This window comes from Centruroides vittatus, unplaced genomic scaffold, assembly GCF_030686945.1.
Source record: "Centruroides vittatus isolate TY-2023 unplaced genomic scaffold, ASM3068694v2 contig_347, whole genome shotgun sequence".
NCBI lineage: Eukaryota > Metazoa > Arthropoda > Arachnida > Scorpiones > Buthidae > Centruroides > Centruroides vittatus.
In genome coordinates this window covers 681,359-705,164 of record NW_027122171.1, presented here as the reverse complement: position 1 = coordinate 705,164, position 23,806 = coordinate 681,359, and the positions used below count along the sequence as shown (strand labels likewise).

General features: G+C 29.2%; 1 protein-coding gene across 1 annotated transcript in view; it reads left to right on the top strand.

Moving 5' to 3' along the window:
* Positions 1 to 23,806, top strand: part of LOC136974302 (serine/threonine-protein kinase D3-like) — an 86,901-nt gene that overhangs the window by 22,107 nt on the left and 40,988 nt on the right. The window contains 3 exon segments of the mRNA XM_067269140.1: positions 17,320 to 17,451; positions 21,374 to 21,534; positions 21,722 to 21,914. Coding sequence (XP_067125241.1) covers positions 17,320 to 17,451; positions 21,374 to 21,534; positions 21,722 to 21,914 — 486 coding nt within the window.

The window sequence follows — 23,806 nt, the reverse complement described above, 5'->3', positions numbered from 1 at the left end:
CTGATTTTACCACTTCTACACTACAAAATCAGATAAATGACAGACTTTCCAGTCAGAAAGTCCAGTAGAAAATATTCCTGTAATAAATTTTCTAGATAAAACTAAATGTTTTAGATGTCGTGATTTTTCCATCCTAACATTAAATATTAAAATTAATGCTTTTTTGAGTTGAAAGCACTAGATATTTAAGTAGCGCTATCAAATGTAACATTTATTTTTTATTCGTGATAAAAATATCTTTACTTTTAAAGACCAATGGAACATAACAATTCTGCATTATTCTAATGGAGTGTGAAATAGCATAATAGAATTTCCATTTATTTTCTAAAAATTTAATCATTATTAAATTAACTACCAAAAATTTTTATTAAGATATTTCAAGTGATGCTATTAACTGTTTGAAAATTAAACCATTTCTATGTTTAATGTTTTAATACAAGCCAGAATTCATTTAATTGTTCAAAACATATGATTAAAAGATTTCAAAGATGATGATGATAATTGAGAATTCATAATGCCAGTTTTGTATTAGTTGATGCAGTGGTGTTGAGAGACATCATTGGCCTAGGATAAAAAATTTATATGGGCTACAAGTAAATAAATTATTTGAAAATTATTTTTAGTTTTTTTTATGGATATAGTACTTTTCTACAAAATAAAGAACAATAGCTATTGTTAAGCATTTTGTATTATGATAGTGTTTTAGTAGTAATTAGTTTGTAAAAAACAAATTGTGTGATGATGCTCAGGCTTGTGTGAATCCCAAACCCAGAGAATTTTATCCCTCGATCCTGAATGGCTGTTCCTGAAGGGAAGAACTACCATAGGTAATAGGTAATTTTTTTTTATATATAAATGACGGAATAATTAAAAAGCAAGATATAAATCTGTGTCTTAAGTACAGTAGAGAGTCGTTAATCCGAACCCCGGTAATCCAAATCGCCGGTTATCCGAACGATTTTCAGTCGGACTGTGTCGTGTTAAATCGAACGTTTTTGATACTAAATTTACTTCTAAAGTATAATTTTCATGTTTTTATATTCTTCAATATATTTATTTTGTTTGTACAAAATAAAGAAATAGTTTTTAACGATACGATAGCCTCGATTATTATTATAAAAATTTTCGTTAGGCTTAAAATCGACGAAAATTCAACACGAAGCAACACGCAACGGAGAAAAATTTGAACATCAGACAGGTTAATATATTTTTTTGTACATAATCGGTTATCCGAACAAATCACTAATCCGAACAACCCCAGTCCCCAATTGATTTGGATGAACGACTCTCTACTGTAGTACTGTTTCTGTCTAGGGCCTCATGCTCTTAGGGACCTCTGATGCATACAAATATATTATTGTTGATATTTGATCTTGGTTCAGTACACAGAATTCAGACCTTGTGCAGTATCACATACTGAATGATAGAATTCATACATATACATACATAAAAAAAAGCTGTGAAAATCCATATTTGCCTAAAACTTATCACAGCCTCTCTGTCAGTGGTTTTGAGCTAAAACAGCATTGATCTTGGTATTGGTAAAATAATCTTTAATTTGAAAGATAATATTAGTCTCATTACTTACTATCTGTAACACATGTTAGTAATTCTGTAGTGATAATCTTTCGTGAATATAGAGATATACAATATGAAGTATGACAATAACTTTGAATTAACCCACCAGTAGCCCAGTGGATAAAACCAGCAAACACTGGTAGTTGGTTGAGTTCATACCTAGTGTTGCTACCTTTTCAAAATTGCTGACCTGGACGGCAGATGAGGTTTGTTCAAACAGAAGCCCCTGATGCATGCACAATGTTATTTTACGATGCAAAGAATAATGTGCACATCAGTTCTAAACCAGTTAGGGACTTGTGTAGGAGCATTCTTAAATTAAGAAATGAAATAACATAGCTTTGAAGAGCTGAGAAGCAAAAAAATAAAAGATCGACAGGTTGCAATGTTTGTTGGCATAAGATGGTGAATTAACTTTCGGTGAGAGTGTGAAGTGTTTCGCTGTTAAAATAAAGTAAATTTATAAAAATATTTGCTAGTACTTTGTTTCATCATAATTTCACAATTTCTATCTAATCCTGGACAAAATTAATTGTTAACCCGGACAATGAATTAAAAACCGGATGGGTAGCAACATTATTCATACCTCATTAACAGGCTTGCTACATGGAGTTTTCCAGAATTTCTTTGTGTTAGTAACACCATTTAGGTCATAGAAATAGTGGCCAGTTTCCCATAAAAGATCTCTTTCAAGGCATTTCCTTTGTGATGTGTGAAGCGCGATAGGAATACACAGACACGTGAATTCAATTAAAACAAATTTAATTTCGCGATAAACAATATATACAGATGAGTTCTTTTGGATTCCCTCGGTCCAATTTCTCTTACTGTCCGTTAGTAACAATAACCCAAGTAGCTTACCTTCTTGGAAACTACTTGCCCGACAATACTAATGAAACCCGCGCGATCCTTAACTAACTTAAACCTAGGGATAGAAAAGTATAGAGATAAGGAAATGAGAAGAATTGATAGGATAGTGGGGTACCCTTGTTCTCGCTGAACTCGATGCTGGCTGGTGCTCTATTCTGCGTGTCTCTGGGTTCGTCAATGTTTTAAATATCTTCTACTATAATTTCTTTTCGGTGTCTCTGATTCGAAAATCCAGATCCTCACCTCACGGCTCTCCATTCGGCCCTCGTAGAATTCCGTCTCACGAGCTCGCCGTTTTCGTCCGTGCTTCTTCGTGTCCGGCCGGGGAAAAAGTGACCCTTCGTGACCCAGATTTGACTCGTCCTCCACTCGAACTCTTTGTTCCACACGGCCCCCTGGTGGGTGGGGAGTGGGAAGCCCCCGTTCCCAAAAGCCAGAACAATGAACAAAGGAAGTTAGAAAGAAGGGTTAAGAAAGAGAGAAAATTATTAAAACTAATTAAATCTAAAATACATATGTACAAAAATATGGCGTACAGCCACATCTTCATCACCCACCCATGTGTCACATTGCTGTATACCAGTAAAACCAAACCAACTTTGTTTGAATTATATCCAAGGCTATTGAGAGCTTGTATGGGGGCCTGTAGGTAGAGTAGGCACCTTTTAGCTTGCCTTTTTTTTACAAATGAAATACAGAGAATGTTTATTTCTTTATTAATAAAAAGGATTAGTAGACTTAAAGGTCTTATTTCACATTAGTAAAAATGACATTAATTTTATAGGGGTTTAATTGGGTTAATTTAATGGGCTTCCAAGTTTTCTCCAGATGCAGGGAAAAATCCAGCAGCTTATTCCACTTGACATTCTTGATTATATCCAAGATGTTGGAATTCATGCTCAAAACTATTGAAAACGAATCTATTTATATTTTCTAGGGGATCATCTGCCAATTGATGGCTTCATTGTTAATATTGTGTCTTTTATAGACAAAAAAGGTGTAATTCATTAAATTTCTTAAACAGTTATTCAAGAGAACTGTGTAGTTTTTGTGTGGAAGAAGAGATTTTTGATTTTTGGCTAACTGCATGCATTTTAAATTGCTATGAGAAAAAATTTTTGGTATACTGTTCTTTCCAGGGGACATGATTCTTCTGTTTTAAATTCGGTTCAACTGCTGATGAAGTTTGGGAGCATCTATCAATAGGTGGCTTCATTACTAATATGTTGTCTTTTATAGGTAGGAAATATTATTTGTTGTTTTTTTGTTGTTTTATACTGGCAGATCTTCCCAAATTTAATTCTTTGAAAATAGAAATTTATAAACAAAAATTATTGTTGCTATTTTATTTTTTCATAATAAAAATTTTTTCACCATTCTTAATTATTAGAAGTAAAACTTTTTCTAGTTATGATAAATATACTGTTAATAATTTGAATTAAGCAATCTTTTATAATAAAGATCAACAAAGGATTTAAAACATGTTAAATAAATAAACGTTTTCAGCTACTCTTGGCCATTATCTGGTTACAAGCTGTAACATTTCCTACACAGCTGTAAGCATTTGTTTGTTTTTTTTAAATCCTTCACTGTTCATTAAAGAATTTGATCTTAATTTGGATTTACCTCCAGTTTAATGCATGTTTGACTCAGGTTAGGTTATTCAATTAATGTACTCAACATACATAATTGGGCTACAATTTGAAAAAACTGTAGAGCTATAAACTCCTATTGTCGTCCGTCTATCTGTTTTTCCTTAATCTTGAGAATGGAGTTAGATAGGTGAAGGTCGAGGCCAGAAACCTTAGGAGCAGACGGCCACAATTGACTGTATATGAACATTTGATTTGCAGTGGAAATCACATCATCAATTAAAAACTTTTCCTCTGAAAGGAGTTAGATGACTGGCATGGACCATTGCTAGCAGGAAAAGTATGATGTACAGGGGCAAGACACTACTAATTTGAGGTGAAGAGCATATATTTTAAATTAAATAAATTTAAAATGATTAAAAATTGCAGCCCAGCATTGTGACCATATCACAATAAAAAAATTGCTCATTAGATTTAAAAAATTTTTTAGTTTATTTAATTATATCTTTATGTAATAGTTCAGGATTAAAGTTGAAAGAAAAATTATCCATCTGTTGTTTACAAACTTTCTTCTTGTAATTTATATATGTACCAATGACATTATAAACTTACATAATTTCCTGAAATATTCAGTTTGCTATATGAATGTAATAATTTTATGAAAAATGCTATTACTTATTTATTTAACTCATTAGAATACTCTCTTCAAAGAATTGCTTAATTTTTAAAACACATACTTTCAGTTTAAATAATAAATTATACTGTTTTCAATAGTTAAAGAAAATAAATTTTTTAATTACTATAATAGAATTTGAATTTAATGGATTAATGATGTAAAATCTTACAGTAGTTACTAGTGAACTTCCACTTTCTCGCATCATGATATTAATTCTTGCTACCGAAAGGTACGAGAATGCCAAAGATATTTATTTTTATTTTTGGATAAATAATGAATATTTATCTGTAAATATTGTATAGTGATGATGATAATGATTATTACTATATACAAGTTTTAAAGAAAATGTATATTTGCAAAATAATTTGTTTATATTCTAAACTCATCAATTTAATTACATTTAACAAAATTAAAAACAAATTCATTCATCATTCTAAATTAACTTCAAAATCTAATTTAAAATTTTTGCTATTTACTTTAATAAAATTCTCTTTTAATTAACAAAGAAAAGTATCTTCTTTTAAATAATAATAATTAAAATATGCTTTCTAAACTTCAATGTTGCTAATTTCTTTTTTTTTTTTTTGAAACAGTTAAATTAGATTAACTTAAATTAAATTTTAATTTAGTTCTTTTCATGAAGAAAGGGATATTATTTGAAAATTTAAAAAATATTTATTAAAAAATAAATAAAAATAATTGAATGAAACTTTCTTTCTGTTTATGATGTAACATTATTGTATGATAAGTTGATTTTTAAAATATTTCAGAAGTTATTTGAATATTTTATATTTTACAACACAGAAATAATAAAATAAAAATTTTCTATAAACTGATTTTTTTGACAATTTTTAATGTTTTTAAAATAAGTTTTGCAAGGAATTTTTTCTTAAAATTCAACAAAGACTGTCAAAATAATAAGCTAAATATAATATATTTATGTATATTATATTATTCTTCATTTTTAAGAAAAATTTTTCAAATAATTTTTAACTTTCTTAAATATTTCAATAAGTATAAAATATTAAAATAACTTTATGTTTGTGTAGTATATAACAGTTTTAATGATTTAACAAGTGCTGTAGTAAATGCTATAAACATAATTTGTAATATTTCAAGTGATGATGGTAAATTATTGCATATATGTAAATATACAGTATACAGGGGGGGTGCAAATGTTGGTATACAGTTTATTATGGAAAAAACATACAGGGAGAAAATAGGAAGAAAAAGCATTTATTTTTTGTGTACAAATTAAATGAGAAATAAGTACGAACTAATAAAAGATAATAAAAATAATAATAATGAACACCAAACATTTGTATTTTTCAGATTCTCAACTGTATACCTACTTTTGCTCCCTGTATTTATAACATTAAATACAGGGGAGCAAGTTAGCTGAGATATACCATATTTACTTGCATATAGGACGAGGTTTTTATTCATTTATCACAGCTTCAAATTCTTAGGTTGTCCTATACGCATGAGCAAAAGATTCTTTGCGTTTTTGCTAATAATTTTTGTGAATCATGTATTTGCATTTTTTAGTGGATGCTTACCTTCTCATATTTAAAAACATAAGTATTTTATCTGAATCGTTTGAATCGTTCTTGTATATTGTCAGGAGTGAAGATGAATAGCAATAGGAAAAGCAAAGCTTTTGAATTGAGTTCCAGATTGAAATTCCAAAATCACACGGGAGCACGATATAAGTTTTAATCTATTCCCACATGAAAACAGATGATTATTTGGAAATCAGAATTTGAAGAAACTCATAAGTGTAATTGACAGAGAGTGGATTTGACTGTTAAGAATTGGCAAAAAAAGGTTCCCGATTGTCCAGCTTTACATGAACAAATTATGTTGTCAATTTTACAATATTTTTCCTTAAAGTTTAAAATGCCAGTAAGTTTTGTGGGACAATGTGTTCATTTACATTCATTTGATATTTTATTTGTGATTAAATGAAATAAAATTAAAGTTATATTAATAAATCTGATTTTCTTTATTTTGATCTTTAAAGTCACACCTCGTCCTACATGCGAGATCGTATTATACACAAGTAAATATGGTATTTTAAGAATTTATCTTATAAAAAACTGTATCTGTCTGCCATTTTAATTTGCAATTTGATGTAGAATTTTCCTTTCTTTTTGTCATTTATCTCATATATGCTACCTTGGGAGGACTTTCCATATGTTCACAGGTGTGAGCTATGATTACCTTCTTTTATAATCCCAAAACTGGTTGGACTAGACAATAATGGTGATGAGACTGATGAAAAAGAAACAGGAGCAGAAAGGGAATCAATCACAGAGATGACAAAAATGAGGAGAAATATATCTTTGTGATAAACTTATGATCATAAATCTTGCATTTTAGTTTTGGTTTAGTGGGAATGTATACCATGAATAGGTTTTTCCATACACTGAAGATTTATTTTGAAATAACAATGACAACCAAAGTTATTTTGTCACATTTTGACTGTTGTACAGTGATCAAGGTGTTGAACCCAAGACAAGGATTATAATGTTGCCAATCTGCCCATCTGCCATTTGCTGAAGTTGGTCCAAAGAAAAGTTGAAAAGATTCTCCATTAATTAAACTTTAATTTCCTTAAGTAGCTATATTTTATTCCTATAAGATAGAAAATTGTACCAGATCTTACACAAATTTCTGATAAGTTAAATGCTTTTTTAAAAAATATTAAAAATTTCCAAGAAAAGAAACTATCTGCTTTTTTAAATATAGTTAAAACAGGAGAAATTGAAACTAACAGCATTGGCCTTTATTTGTAGGCTATTTCATGAAGAAAGTGATAGAAAATCACCTCAAATATAACAAATTTTATCATATATTTGATATTTTATTTTTGCTTTCTAAACATATAAAGACAAAATAAGTGAATACTCTAAAATAGAATATCGTTTGTCAGGAAAAACATTCAAAATGATAAGAATTAGAAATACAAAATGTTGAATAATTCTTATTGATTTTATAATTTAGTTAATTGATTCTTCTTTTAAATATTGCAATTAAATTTTTTTTCTTAAATTAATTCCTTCATAAATCAGAAGTCATTGAAAATAAGCTTTTAATATACCTGATTGTGAACAATTATGACATTCTCTATTAAATAGAAGGAAAAAATTGACAGTGATTTGTAATAATCATTTTTATTTAATAAAGAACTCACAATAATTCATGAGTGTTTTCCTTGATAGTTTGATAGATGAATTTTAAAAATAAATTTAATTTAATTCAAAGGAGTTTTTGGTGAGTCAATTAATCATGTTGTCCTCATGTAGATTGACTACTGTTTCCTGACGTAAACTTTTTCAGTTAGAAGATATAAGAAGAAAAGGAGAAATTAGCCCAGTTTTTATTGGGCTTCAATTTGAATAAATTGTAGACTATAAATTATTTCCATCTGTCTTTCTGTAATCTTGAGAAAAGAGTTAGATAGATGAAAGAACAAGATTAGATATGGAAACCTTAGGGGCAGGAGGAGCTCACCAGTGGGGCTAAGTGGTTCTGTCGCTAAACACTGGGAGTTCGGTCACAGGTTCACGCAGCACTCAAACGAGCTGGCCACATGGAGTTTTCTGGGTTTTCTCCATATTTGTAACACGTGAATAGGGACCAGTTTTCCTTACAAGACCTCCCGGAAGGCATTTCCCCTCAAGTAACATCACACACCAGAGAAGGCAACGGGAAACCACTCTGGTTGTAATTTCCAGGATACACCTTGGCACCTTACTAACCACTTATTAACCTGCACCAGGTGCTCGCCAATGTAAGGATTTCTGATATTGCATGCAGAGAGAGAGAGGGGGGCAGGAAGCCCCAATTAACTATATACAAACTTCTGATGCAAATCGGAAGTCACATTATTTCAGTTCAAAACTTTTCCCCTGAAAGCAGCTAACAGATGACCAGCACAACTCTATTGTTAAAGGAAAATTATGATGTTGTTAAGCACCTGAGGTTAGACCGAAGTCTACCAGTCTAACAAAAAAAAGGGAGAGAGAAGTCGGCTTACAGAAGACGTGTTTATTAATAACTAACACCAACTGGTGAACAAAGAAAACTTACATACAAATTCCCTTCCAGCCTCAAGTGTACTGACAAAATTCCCGCGTGGAGAAAAATATAATTGTTCAGGATTGTACCTTGGACTGTCCTACGTTTGTACTGATTCACTTTAGTTCATTAATCTTTCCTACGGCTCCGATGGAGTTCGATTGTTGAAACACTTCTCCTTTGTTCTCCGGGGCTCCCCGATCCTCACTCACGTGCTCGACACAGGTCTTCCACAACGGACAGCGTTCGGCCTCCAAAGATCCGGAAAAAAGGTGCCCTTCTACCTCAGGACCTTCTATATATATCGTTCGCTGTTGCCGTCTCCCACGTGATCCTTCGGCAACCAATCCAAGGCCCCTTTTGCATGCATCCCCCAAAGGTGGAACAAAAGGGGACACGTGTCGTCAAAGAATGACGAAACAAAGAAAAGAGAACCCGTTACAAAGAAAACGCGATAAAATAATACCCGATACACAATAACGCGATAATAACTAGATACAGTAATAACGCGATAATAACCCGATACAGTGACGCGAAGTTAAGTCTAATGATATACAATATATACAAATAAACAAAAAAAAAACGAACAAATAGTGGCGGAGCACTACAATGTAAAGGGGCAAGCCACTACTGATTTGAGGTGGAGAACATATATTTTAAATTAAATAAATTAAAAATATGATTAAACACTGCAGCCTGACATTGTGACAATGTCACAATGTTGGGTTGCAGTTTATCGATAATTATTCATTATATGTATATTATCAAATCATCTGATTTTTTTTCTGTGCTCTCATCTTCCATTTTCCCTTTCAAATGATTCTGTAATGACTCTAAGAATATGACCAAAGAATATGAGTAAAGAATATGATTTTCCTGTTCTTGATTAAATTTGACAGTTTCATCATTTCTAATATTTATTATTTTACTTTTGAAATTCAGGATACCTTTTAAAGTTTCTACTATAAACCCACCTATCAAAGCTCTTCTTTTTTCTTGTTGAGATGCTTGTGAAGAGTTGTTTCCATCCTTCAGGGCTGTCAAGAGGGAGAGAGAAAGCTGGAGATTTTTATCTGGGCTTGGAGAAAGAGACCTGTAGTGGTTCCTATCCATACAAATTAATATTATTTTTACTAACAAAAACACAATCATTAAGACTGTGCTTTTTAGTAATAAAGAAACAATATTTCATTTATTCCAAAAAAAAAAAAGATAAAAGATAAAAAGGACATACTCTACTCCAGTTCCCATATAAGCTTTTGCCAGCACTAGCTATATCCCTAGGGTCCTGGATTGTATTGAGGGTTGGACCAGAACTTATTTTATAAGAATTTAAGTATGAAGTCTAGACAATAAATTTATGTAATTTTAAGTACATAAAGAGAAGGTAAAAATATGATAAATTGAAAATGTCATGGTCAGAAAGTACACAGAAGCCTGTGAGGTTCTAATCCCAGGGTCCTGAAATCTATTAACTGTAACTTTAAACCGAAACTTCTATATAAAATAATCCTAATTAGAACTTCGGTTCACATAATACTCAATTTTAATTGCAGATTATTTGTTTGAATTAATTTTATTTAAAATACTTTTAGAACAAAATTATATTTAAATAATCTTTAAGAAACATTTTATTAGACTGTGAATACTGATAAGTTGCTATACAAGAAACTTTGTTCTCTTTTCTTCTCAGATTTACTTTCAAATTGACAAGATCTGTTGAAAAATTAAAAGAAACAAGCAATTATTTATGGTGATACTGTCACAATGCTAGGCTGCAATTTTTAATCATGTTTTTAATTAATTTAATTTAAAATATATGCTCTCCACCACAAATTAGTAGTGGCTTGCCCCCATATATCATACTTTTCCTTTAACAATAGAGTCCGTGCTGGTCATCTATTACCTGCTTTCAGAGAAAAGTTTTGAATTGAAATAATGTGATTTCTGGTTTGCATTGGAAGTTTTTATTTAAGTCTACTTATTTCATCTACCTAACTCCGATACTCAAAATTAAGGAATGACAGATTGACAAGCAGTGGAATTTATAGGTCTACAATTTTTACAAACTGTAGCCCAATAATATTGTCAAAAGGAAATTTTTTATAAATTGACAAAGTAGTTTAATCTTCAAAATTCTATCAACTTTTTTTTAGAAGAAATATAAGGAAAAATGAATAAAAAGAGATATTTATATATTTAACACAAAACTAACTCCACTATTAAAGTAAATATTTATTAACTGTTTCTTTAGAGTTTAAATCACATATTATTCCATCTTTCCAAATGTTTTTAGATTCCTGCAATCCATCTTCAGGGACACTAAGACAGCAGTAAATGTTAAATACTATACAACAATCAAGAATTATACTCCTGATTTAACAGTAGACATCAGTCCAACCATACATCCTTTGTTACTTGCAATTTAATATACCTCATATACCTCCTCATTCTTGATATACAGTCAAAAATAAGTCTGCATTAGAAATCAATAAAGAATTACAGACTTGTAAACAGAAAAAAATATATCTAGTATTGGTAATACTGTTGTAAAATATATATTGTTTAAGAGAGAGTGTCTTTAAACTTAAAAAAAATACCTGTTTATTAATTAATAAATATAATTCAATTCAATTATTTAAAACATAATTCAATATAAACTAACAAATATTAAATGCATTAAGAATTTGTTTTTGAAGAAAAGAGTTACTGGTGATAGAATTATTAATGAATAAATATAGTGTGAATCTTAGGTGATGGCCAAATTTATTTTCTTTCAGAAAAATATCTAAGGTTACGGTGAATAAAATGTAGCCACAAATATCCAGAGCCCTAGGCAAGCCAAGCAATCAATGTTTCCATTTAAGCTGAATGAAAAAATTTCATAACAGTTGAACTTGATGTCCTAAGTAATCAAATAGTTTGTAATTTTTCTATAATGGGTTCTTCCAAGTGGAAGTAAAATATTATCAATTAATAAAGTTATAATTATATAATGCAATAATACAGAATGCAATATACATAAAGCTGTCTCTAATTTTAAAAAATTATGATAAAATTTATATTAAAATTACTAAACAAAGAAACTATGATATTAATAATCTGATATATTTATTTACAAATTAAATTATTCATGATGAAAATACATACACTTTGAAACAAGAGATTTATTATATATTTTATTTTTTATTTATGATTTATTCCCTAGTAAAAATATAATTTCCTCATTTTCAAATGATATCAGTTGGTTTCAATTTATGAAATGGCTTTTCAGGGATGAACTAACCACTCTAGTTGATCTGCTGAATTAATTAATGCACCTTTAGTATTTGTTCAAATTCATCCACAAATAATGTTTTTGACCTGGTTAAAAGACCATCCTCAGATATAGATGAAAGTGGAATGCCTGTGTCAGTTAGGAAGGAAGATGGGAGAGTGAACAAGCAAGAAAAGATGCACAATGATGGCAGTAATTGATGTGAAAGACTAAGGAGATATTTCTAGACAGAAGAAGGATGTCTTTGTCTCTACTATTTAAACATGTTGGTAACAGACTCAATCTCTGCATTTAGATGGTCCATTAAGCATTCCTTCAAATTCATTCACTGTTAATGTTTTTTGGGGTGAATTTCATATAACTAATTGATGTAAATCATTATTAAATGATATTGTAATTTTTTCATATTTTTAAATTCTGAATACCTGATATCAATTGACATCAAATGGTATCATTTGGCAAATGTTCTGCTTGTGAGAGTTATGTGATTGTACAATGATCGACAAAAGGCAGTACACAAATAAATAACAACAATTATTTATTTTTCACGTGATTATTAATGCACAGGATTCTTTTCGGATTCCAACTCTGAGTGTTACAAAATATCCAAAATTGGAGTAAGGAATCGGGTAAATACAAATCAAGAGAAACTGTTCACAACAATAAGTAAAAACAGACTCTTATAACCTAGTACTTACTCTAAATTATGAACTAAAAGAGGAAAGGAAGAGTAACAAAAAGGTTTTAGTTTGATAGAAGAGGAGGTTATAAAGAATACCTGGGTTTTTTCTATCTGGTCTTGATGCTCTTCGGGCAGGGAACCACTATAAATCTTGCTTCTCAGGGATCTTTCTTTGGCTCTCTTCAATGATCCTCCATATACAAGGGACATTTGTCTCCCTCGCTAGGTTCACAAAGCCCTTTCTCTCCTTGTCAGGCCATTTTTGTCTTCCTTTGTCCTTCTAGATGACGAGCAGGAGCATACCTTTCACATGTCTCCTTTGCCCAGAGCCTTACCCAAGAATGCCCCTTCTTATCCATTACAGTAGCCTAAGGGCCTTCACTTCCCATTGTTCATGTGGTTCTTAGAAAGGGTTACCCCACCTGTAGAAAAGGAATGTTAGTTGAAATTCAAGGAAAAGGGGAGAACAAAGAAGAAAGAAAACTTAAAATTAAACTTATATCGAAAATATGTACAGTACAATAATATGGCATATTGCCACATGCTTATTGACAAGAGTATGCTAGTGATTATTTTATTTTATTTTACTTTGCATTTCAAATATATCAAAATCAATTTACAAAGTAGTTTTTAATGTATCATATAATTTGATAATCAGCATACTCTTGTCGATAAGTAGAACATTTGCCAAATGATACCATTTGATGTCAATTGATATCATGTGTTCAGAATTTAAAAATATGAAAAAATTACAAGATCATTTAATAATGATTCATATCCTTTCCAACATTTAACATTCTCTTCTACAAAGTAAATGATTGCAAAGGATTTATCATTTCTTACCATTTAATATCACTTCTTACCAATTGGTACCTTCTCATATTTGTAATCATTTACTGTTAGCAAATGATTTCAAATGATATTTTTATTAGAATTTATATTCTAATGCTCTGTTCTTTGTGTTCAATGTTCCAACTTCTATATAGCAATAAGTATTTACTGATAAAAATGTACTGTACTTTTGTTTATTAACTCCAAAATTTAAATACAAAATAAAAAATAAAAAATTAAATTATTTATATTATTCATTTAAGGACATGTACAATTATTAGGGTTAAAGTTCAACTAAATGATAAATTAGGTAAAAATATTCTTAATAACTTTTTCTTACAATAAGACTTCTTGTGTCTAGATTGAATAAACCTTAATTGAAGAAATTAAGAGTTTGGTAGATGTTGCTTTTTTTCATTATTCTTTATCTTATATATTCTATTATTTATTTCCTTAACACTTCACTCCAGTTCTGGGTATTTATATTATTTATTTAATCATATATTGTATTATTCATTTGATCATTCTTATTTAATAACTTATCTAGAAATTTACTTAAGATATAGAAGTTCCTGATTATTTATAGTAATTAGTGCAGTTTTGCAGTCTGCGTTTCCATTGTTTGTTCGTGTCCAAAGAATTATTAATGTTTTTTGAAAGAAAATTTGACATCAATGTGTTTAATTCAATTTTATAATACCAAAATTTAAAATAATCACCTGAAAATAAATTTCAAAAATGTAGAAATGTATTATTGTTAATGATGATAATGTGCATAAAAGATGATAAATTAAGATTGTGTTTTGAAACTAATGTCATTTGTATCAATGTCAATCATTAAATATTTTTATAAATTATTATAATTCATATTTTTTGCTATAATTTTTTTATTTTATATTATTTGTTTTTATTGGCAATTAACTTTTTTATAAAAATACATCTGTATTGAAATTAATAAAATAAAAGTTTTCAACTTTCCGGAAGTAACAGTATGTAGGACATTTTCTTTGGACAGTTTCTAAAGAGGGTCGATAGCTGAAAATGAAGGTTTATTTGACATAATAAAGAACATCAAGTTATAAATTATTAATTAAGCTTGAAGCAGCTTCATGAATTATTAATAAATTTTTAAAGTCTAAATGAAAAAGTTGGTAGAGTTAAGAAGTTGTCATAAATTTAATCATAATAACTTCTACAGTTTTCTGGTTTCATCCTCTGATACTCTAAAAGTTCTAAATTAGAGCATATAAAACTATCCGTGGCAACACAAAAATGAAACAATTCCATTTTAGAATCTTCAGGTTTTGAATTTAACGAGGGCTTCAGATATTTTTATATTTAAAAATTGAAAACTAAATTTAATAATATATATATTTTTTGGTGTCTTATCATATTACTTTATTTATGTAACTTTATATTAATATAATTAAAGGCATTTTATTATATTTTAAGTTCAAGAATATGCAAAAATTTTAAATTCAGAAACATTATAAAACTGAAAAATAAGATTGTTATAAAAATACATACTATGTGCATGTATAACAACAAAGTTAATACCTTTCTAATTAAATAATTGGGCTGTAATTTTTCAAAAATTGTAGACCTCTATAATTTCCCACTGGTATCTGTATGTTTGTCTGTCCATCCTTAATCTGGAGAACTGAGTTAGATAGATGAAAGATGAGACCAGATATGAAAAGCTTAAGCCTAGGAGGCCCCAACTAACTATATACAAACTTCCAGTTTGCATTGAAAATCATGTTATTTTAATTAAAAAATTTTCTCTGAATAGTGTTAGATAACCAGCATGACTGTATTGTTAACAGGAAAAGTATGACTTACAGGGGCGAGGCACTACTAAAATTGAGAATATTGTGACAAAAAATTGCAGCCTAGCATTGTGACGATGCCACAATAAATAATTTCTCATATAAATAATAGCAAATCATTCATATACAGAGTAACATAGATCACCCATATACCCTCTTTTAAAATGAAGGGAAGTGAGTTACGTAAAAAAAACTAAAATTTTGATAAGTAAATCAAGTATGCTGTATCAAATGCTGATATTTTCAACTAGTCAACATTGGCCAGAAATGAGCTATCTAGACCAAAAGTCGAAATTTTTTAAATAGAACATCATATTTTTTAAAATTATATTTAGATTAAACTTGAAAAATAAGACAAATGTGTCTCGAACATTTTGTTGTGAAAATGTCTCCATTGATCTTAAAATAATCTTTAAAGTATGATGAACTCTCTTTGGCAATATTTTATTACAAGCTGTTTTGTTGTGATATTTTTCAGCTGGCTGAATATTCAGCATTAACAAATGCAACCATTATGCTTGTGTATTTCACAGTGATCCATATAGCCATGTCCTATGAAGTTCTTTGAGCAAACAAATACTTATACATCATAATAATATCTTGAAAACTTTAAGTTTGTTACTATATATTTTTAAAATATATTCAGTTTAACAGACTTTTGGAAATAGTGAACATTGCTTCCCCAATTAGTCCTTATAAATTGAGGGTTTACTGTGTATACCATACTTACTCACATATTTACTCACATATAAGACGAGGTTTTTATTCATTTATCACAGCTTCAAATTCTTAGGTTGTCCTATACGCATGAGCAAAAGATTCTTTGCGTTTTTACTAATAATTTTTGTGAATCATGTATTTGCATTTTTTAGTGGATGCTTACCCTCTCATATTTAAAAACATAAGTATTTTATCTGAATCGTTTGAATCGTTCTTGTATATTGTCAGGAGTGAAGATGAATAGCAATAGGAAAAGCAAAGCTTTTGAATTGAGTTCCAGATTGAAATTCCAAAATCACACGGGAGCACGATATAAGTTTTAATCTATTCCCACATGAAAACAGATGATTATTTGGAAATCAGAATTTGGAGAAATTCATAAGTGTAATTGACAGAGAGTGGATTTGACTGTTAAGAATTGGCAATAAAAGGTTCCCGATTGTCAGCTTTACATGAACAAATTATGTTGTCTATTTTACAGGATTTTTCCTTAAAGTTTTCGTATGCCTCCTCTATAGATACAATCTTTCAGATATCTCCCCAACCATACGGACTTTGTCTGAATTGAAAGCAAGCATAACATGCCTTATTGCTGCAATTTCTCAAGAAACCTATTGGGCCACTGTTGAACATGCTGTAAGGTGCTTTGAACATGTGATTGATACAAATGGATTGCATATTGAACAAATGTCATGAATAGAAACTTTTGCATGTTTCCCTTTTGTGTTTCTTGTTCTTCATGCACCATTTTTTCACCTAGTGGTAGAGATTTGAACTAATTATTTTTTTGCATTTTCCTTTTTCCCATGGTCCATATAATGTATATACCAAGTTTCATCAAAATACATCAAAGAGAACAGGCTCTATATAGGTCTGAGTAGGACAAATTTAATTATAACTATCCTGTACAATATACTGTGCAATAAAACCTGAAATATTTTATGATATATACCCTAAAAAAATTTTTGAATATTATTTTGTTTAATAAAATACTTATAAGTTTGAAACAAAACAAATTATAAAAGGTTTTTAAATTTCTGTATAAAATTAACATTAAATAATTTATTAAGTTTAATTAAATATTTTACATTATAATAGAAACTGTTTTATATAAATGAATTTTAATTATATTTTGTTTCAAAATTTAAATTGCTACTTACTGTACTTATTTTTAATTATAGCAAATGCTCCATGTGGAGATATACAAATAAGGCCTCACTCTTTAATGGTTCATTCCTATAAAACACCTACTTTCTGTGATTTCTGTGGAGAAATGTTGTTTGGATTAGTTAGACAAGGTTTAAAATGTGAAGGTGAGAATATAGAATTTTGATAATTTATTGAATAATAATTAATTTTATAATACACTGTACATATAAAAATCTATTAAAAGAGAAAATATTTATTTATTAATATAAATCCATAATATAATAAAAGTAACATATTCATATACTTAACATCTTTAATGAAAATAAATTATTTCTCATTATTTTTATTTAATTTGACATCGAATTTATACTCTGACCAAATAAAATCTATTTTTATGATTTATTTATTTTTTGTCTCTTTCTGCTCTGTGGGCACTAAGAGGGCCTTTTTTCTACATTTATTGTAAATTTGACCAGAGACACAATTGAATGGCTAGATGATTAGGGGTGGGACTAAGTCTTGCATATCAAAACAGACCATCCATGAAAAAGTCCTGAAGAGTTGCTCACCTAGATGTGAGGCCCCAGAGTGAGTTTGAACCTCAAAAGGTTTTGTAACAATTAATAATGAATTATTAACACGATGTGAAAAAAACAACCGATTCTGTAAGGTGTCTGCATTGAGACAGCGATGTCAGACTTTGACAACACCACTCATATGCAGTCAAGAAAAGGAAAAAGGAATTAATGAATAAAAGAAGTAAAAAAAGGGAATTGTTTATTATTTAAAATGCAAAAAGAAAATGATAAGAGAAAATATGAGTGCAGGTGTCTTAGTACTGTCAGTAATCTCAGTTAGAGTCAAAGAGATGTCGGATGGACCAAAATTTTTTAAATTTAAAATTAAAAAATGCAAATTTTAGGACTTTTACCTTTACATATTTCTTATAAATATTATTTTTATATTAAATATTTTATATTTAAATATTTATTAGAACTATTTAAAATATTAATTTTGGACATCTTGACAAACCAATACATTTAGTGTCAATAATTAAAGAACTCTTATACTTGTAGATATGATTTATTTATATAAATTTTATGTTTATTACATATGTTAACATAGATCCTCAAACTTATATCCAATTCAAATTGCTTTTCTTGGAGTGAAAATTTAAAAAAATATTATATGCATTTGCCTTGCTATCAGAATAAACAGCCACAATCTTACACACCTTTCTTGTCTAGTAATAATTTTTAATTAAACAAACATTTTTTTGCCTAATTTTTAGGCCTTCATCAGGTTCGCTTTTTACTGAGCATTCGAATATAAGAAGATTCTAAAAAGAATTTGTAGATTTTAGATTTTGAATAATATTCAAGTCTTATATTCCATCAGACAAAACAAATAAAAATATAAAAGTAAAAGAGTACACTCAAACAAACAAATTAATTTTTGTATTTTTATTCATTTTTTCTGGTGACTGACTGCTTAACCTAAGTTCCAGTTTTGTTTTTACTTTTTATCATTAGCAGTCAACAGGAAAAAATATGATTTTCTCTTGTTAGTTTTAATGATGTAGACTAAAAACACTCAGAGTTTTCTAAAACATTTTCACTCCAAGAAAAGCAGTTTGAATTAGCTTTGTTAAAAATTTCTCAAATCATTTGTTTCAATATTACAGATATTGATTTGATTTAAATACAGTATGTGAGATGAAACAGATGTCAAGAAAGAAATATTATATCAAATGAAATATGTATACCGTATTTTACGGACTATAAGACGCTACGGACTATAGGACGCACCTTAATTTTTAAGCAATTTTTTAAAAAAATACCTATAAGATGCTACGGATTATAAGACGCACCTGAATTTTGGAGGCAATTTTTCGAAGAAAAAAGTGCGTCTTATAGTCCGTAAAATACGGTAATTGGCACAACTAAAAAATGTACAAATGTTAAAAATTATCATTCGGCCAAATTATCATAAATAGTAATACTTCTTAGAGTTCATGCTATTATTTTTATTGTTGATACAATCATACTCAATGAATTTAATATTTTCAAATATGTCATGATTTATCTGTATTAAAATATACATATGTATATGTATTATAATTCTATAATAGTTTTCAGAAATTTGTAATTCTGAAAAGAAAAAATATTTGCTTTACTGGAGTATAAAAACAAACGGAACCTCTGCTGGAGGAATTCGAATGGAGCCAGGCAGAGGGGTGAAATGTGATATATACAATGTTTAAAATTGAACAGCATCGTTCTAACGGTCCAGGTAGGAAGCCAGTTTAGTTCAGTACCTGAAGCTTGGTGAAGGCCGAAAATGTTTGGAAGTTTTGGTTTTGGTTCAATTCAATGGTAAAAAAGGTTTTGTTTATGATAGTTTAAAAACAAACAAAAAAATAAGCTCAAGCATTTTTGGACTTGCTTGTCATCGGGAATGCATAGAAGATTGTTGAATGTTGTTATCCAGTATTATTGTTTGAGTATTCCTGATGATAGATTTAAATCCAAAAGTGTTAGAACATATTTTTTGTTTTTAAACTATATTAAAGCAAATATATTTTTATTTTTATTTATGAATTATTTTATTTATTATAATTTTGAAAGTAAATATATTGAATATTCAAAATTTAAGTAACAAAATTTTGAATTTTTTAAACTAATCTCTATAAAGGAAATAAAAAGATATTTATATATAAACAAACAACACTATGAAAACCTTATACATTATAATAAAGCCAATTACTGCTGTATGTCATCAGGCTACATAATGGCTATATTATTAATAAATTATCAAACAATTTGACCCTAGAGGGAGGCATTAGGCACCATCTCGTAATAAATTTAATTATTATAATTTTTAATTAAATAATTTAGATTAAACTGGAAGAAAAGAATCGGAATGGAGTGGGACTTGAACCCGCAACTGCCGCTTACTGTGCAGATGTATTGCCAACCGACAATGGCTATAGCGTAATGTTATATATACTGGAAAACAAAATCAGACTAGGGCAGTGATTCTTAACAGGGGGGCTGTGGCCCCCTGGGGGTCCATAAGAAGTTTGCAGGGGGCCACCAAATTATGCAAAATTTCCTTCATAATATAATAAAAAGAAAATTGATGTATAACCGAATATCATGTTGAAAAGTGAAATAAGAAAGATAAAGTTTTTCCTATTTAGTTTTTTTTATTTATTTCTTATTTCTTCCTACATATAACTTTGTTAGTACAGAAGAAATAAATACAAATATTCTACTTACACCGCAGTATTTACTTCTTTTATTCCAAAGTAATTCTAAGAAACTATTAATGCTTGAAATTTTAAAAATAATTAGGAAAAATAGTAGACTTAGTAGTAGGCTTTGAAAATTTAAATATTTTTGCCAAAGATATGCAATATCTTTATGACAAGTTTAGTTTCAGCATCGACTTTGGATCGATTTAGCGACATGTTTCTTATTTTATTTTCTATTAAAAATTAATGAGTTTTTATGTTTAATTGTAAAGTTTGAATGTTATTTAAATAGATAATGAAATAATAAAGTTATGATTTACATTTATTATATAAAAAATAAAGCAATAATAAAAAAATCAATTTATTATAGATAATTTAACAAATATAAATTATTATTTAAAAAAATGGGGTTCACAAAAAATTTATGAAATATTTGGTGGGCTTCAAGTATAAAAAGGTTAAGAACCATTGGACTAGAGGTCTGGATAGTGTATTTGGCAACACATGCACACAGTAAGCAGCAGTTGTGGGTTCGAGTCACGCTCATTCTGATTATTTTCTTCCAGTTTAATCTAAATGATTTAATTAAAAATTATAATTATTAAGTTTATTATGAGATGGCACCTAATGCCTTCCTCTAGGGTCGAATTGTTTGATAATTTGTTATTAATATAGCCATTATATAGCATATGGCAGTGGTTGGCTTAATATTTATGTAATTAAAAATTGAATTGTTTTTATTTTATTCTCAATCAGAAAGAAATATAACTTGTTTATAAATTTATACCTGTATATAAATTTTTTATTTTAAATTCTATATTTTTTATTAGGTTGCGGTTTAAATTTTCATAAACGATGTGCATATAAAATTCCTAATAACTGTACTCATGCACGGCGTAGAAGATCCTCAACGCATCTAAGTCCACGCACTCCTACTAATAATGTTTGCCATACAACAAGCAGTGCAGCTATATTTGTGGATGATAGTTCTGTAAGATATAAAGAAAATTCTAATATATTATTTTAAATTTAACACTTAGAATTTTAAGAGTTCACAGAATAAACATAATTTTGTAAAAATAACAGGGAATATTTCTTTTATACTTTTTATTTAATGTTTCTTTAAACTTTTCTTATAAGTTATAGTTTGTGGAATGACAAACTTTCTTGCACAATAGTTAAATGCTGTTTCTCCTACACGTCGTTCGCCTTCGTTTAACATGGGTCGTCCAGCTTGGGTGGACAGAGAATTAGCTGGTCGTATTAAAGTGCCACACACTTTCATGGTTCACTCGTATGGAAGACCAACAATATGCCAGCACTGTAAGAAACTTTTAAAAGGTGTAATTCGCCAAGGGATGCAATGTAAAGGTAAGAATTGCAAATCCAGTTACACTGAATGAACAAATGAAAAGTTTGACAAGTATAATCCTTGCAAGCAATGAGCCTCTTTGTACTTTTTATTGCACAAAAATAAGTAAAAAAAAATTTTAAGACAAAGAAAAATTTTTTTATGATATAACCATTTTTATATAATTTGTCAGCCATTTTTTCCTTGTCTAGCTAGCCAATACTAGTGGATTGAGATGTATGTATTTATATACAGTAGAACCTGGTTAATTCAAACTGGGATAACTCAATCATTTTCTTTCTCTAATCATCTAGCATAGGGATTTGTATATTAAATCAAACTGGTTAACGTCAAACTGTTTAAGACTTGAATCATGTTTTGATACAGTATTTTCATAAACTCTCTGGAATTTTAATTTTAAATAAAATAACTAACATTCATCTATTAAATATAGAAAGTTTCTGATTAGTTTAAAGTGCAGGAATCGTGTCTGACTGAAAATAAATAGTGGGTGGGTATGGTAGCTTCTAGCATATGTCACCTGGATACTGTAACTGCCATTTGAACCTGCTTTTTTCACAAACATTTTTGTTTTATTTGATTGCTGATGGATTTTTCCGATTAGCTGACATAATAAATAAATGGATAAATAAATTTTGATAAATTAATTTTTAAAAAATGAATATAATCCAATTCTATGTAAAAGTTTTAACCTTCGAAGCAAAATTTTAAAAATATGACAGTCATAAAGAGTGGTTATTTTGTGATTAAAAAATAAAAAAAAATTCTTACTAAACACTTAGAAGTGTAAAATATTGCAAATAAAAAAAAATTCTTACTAAACACTTAGAAGTGAATGGATCATCTATTTGAGGGAAAATTTTTTTATCAGTAGCTTATTTACCTATTCAGTTAAGTGTGTTTGAATTTCTAGAACAATACCAAGAGGTTTACATTGATGCAATGATTCTACATAATAAGACCCAAGGAAATATTGTGTGATAGTTTATAATGGGTCATCAATAAACTGATGCACAAAATCTTAATTTTTAGCCAACCTTCGTAACTCAAAAGTTTTTAACTTAAAGTTTGAATTTGGACACAAGTTATGCAATGGAGATTGGGTTACACTTTGATTTTTAATTGCAATTAAAAACTAATGTCTGTGGGACAATGGCTGTTTCACATGCCTAAGGTATATATTGGGTGGGCTATGCAGTAGTAATAGTAGTAGTAGTAAGACAGGTATCACTCTTTGGCACAAACTGTGTTATGGAAAAGGAGGAGAAGATGGGGGTGGTGAAGAAGGAGTGGGGTGAAAAAGGGTTGGGATCCCGTGACAGTGTTGGGATCCCGTGACAGTGTTTTATAAGGAAATGTTCAATAGAAAATATAACAACAATAACAAGAATGTTACAGAGGGGGAGTGCTATGTTACAGATCACAAATAGCACTAAGATATGTACAGGTAATAACGTATATACAGTATGCAGATTAATATTGTTACAAGAAATTACATGTTAAGTGCTGTCTGACAAATTGCAGCCAGTACAAACATGAGAACAGATGACAAACATATGTGCATTATGCAAATTAACAATAGTACAATACATGGGGAGTGCTATGTGACAACGACAGATAGCACAAACGTATTTACAGGTAACAAATGTATATACAGTATGCAGATTGATATTGGAACAAAGTAGTTACATGTTGAGTGCTGTTTGACAAATCACAGATAATACAAACATAAAAACAGATGACAAACTGTAAAATTCCCGTGAATCTTACAATAGTAGTGCCTGAGAAGTGAATAGATACGATACTTAGTGCATTACACATTTATTTTACATATATCTTATATATACAGAACAGGGTCTAACAAAGAAAGAGGTCACTGCCCTCGGTTACA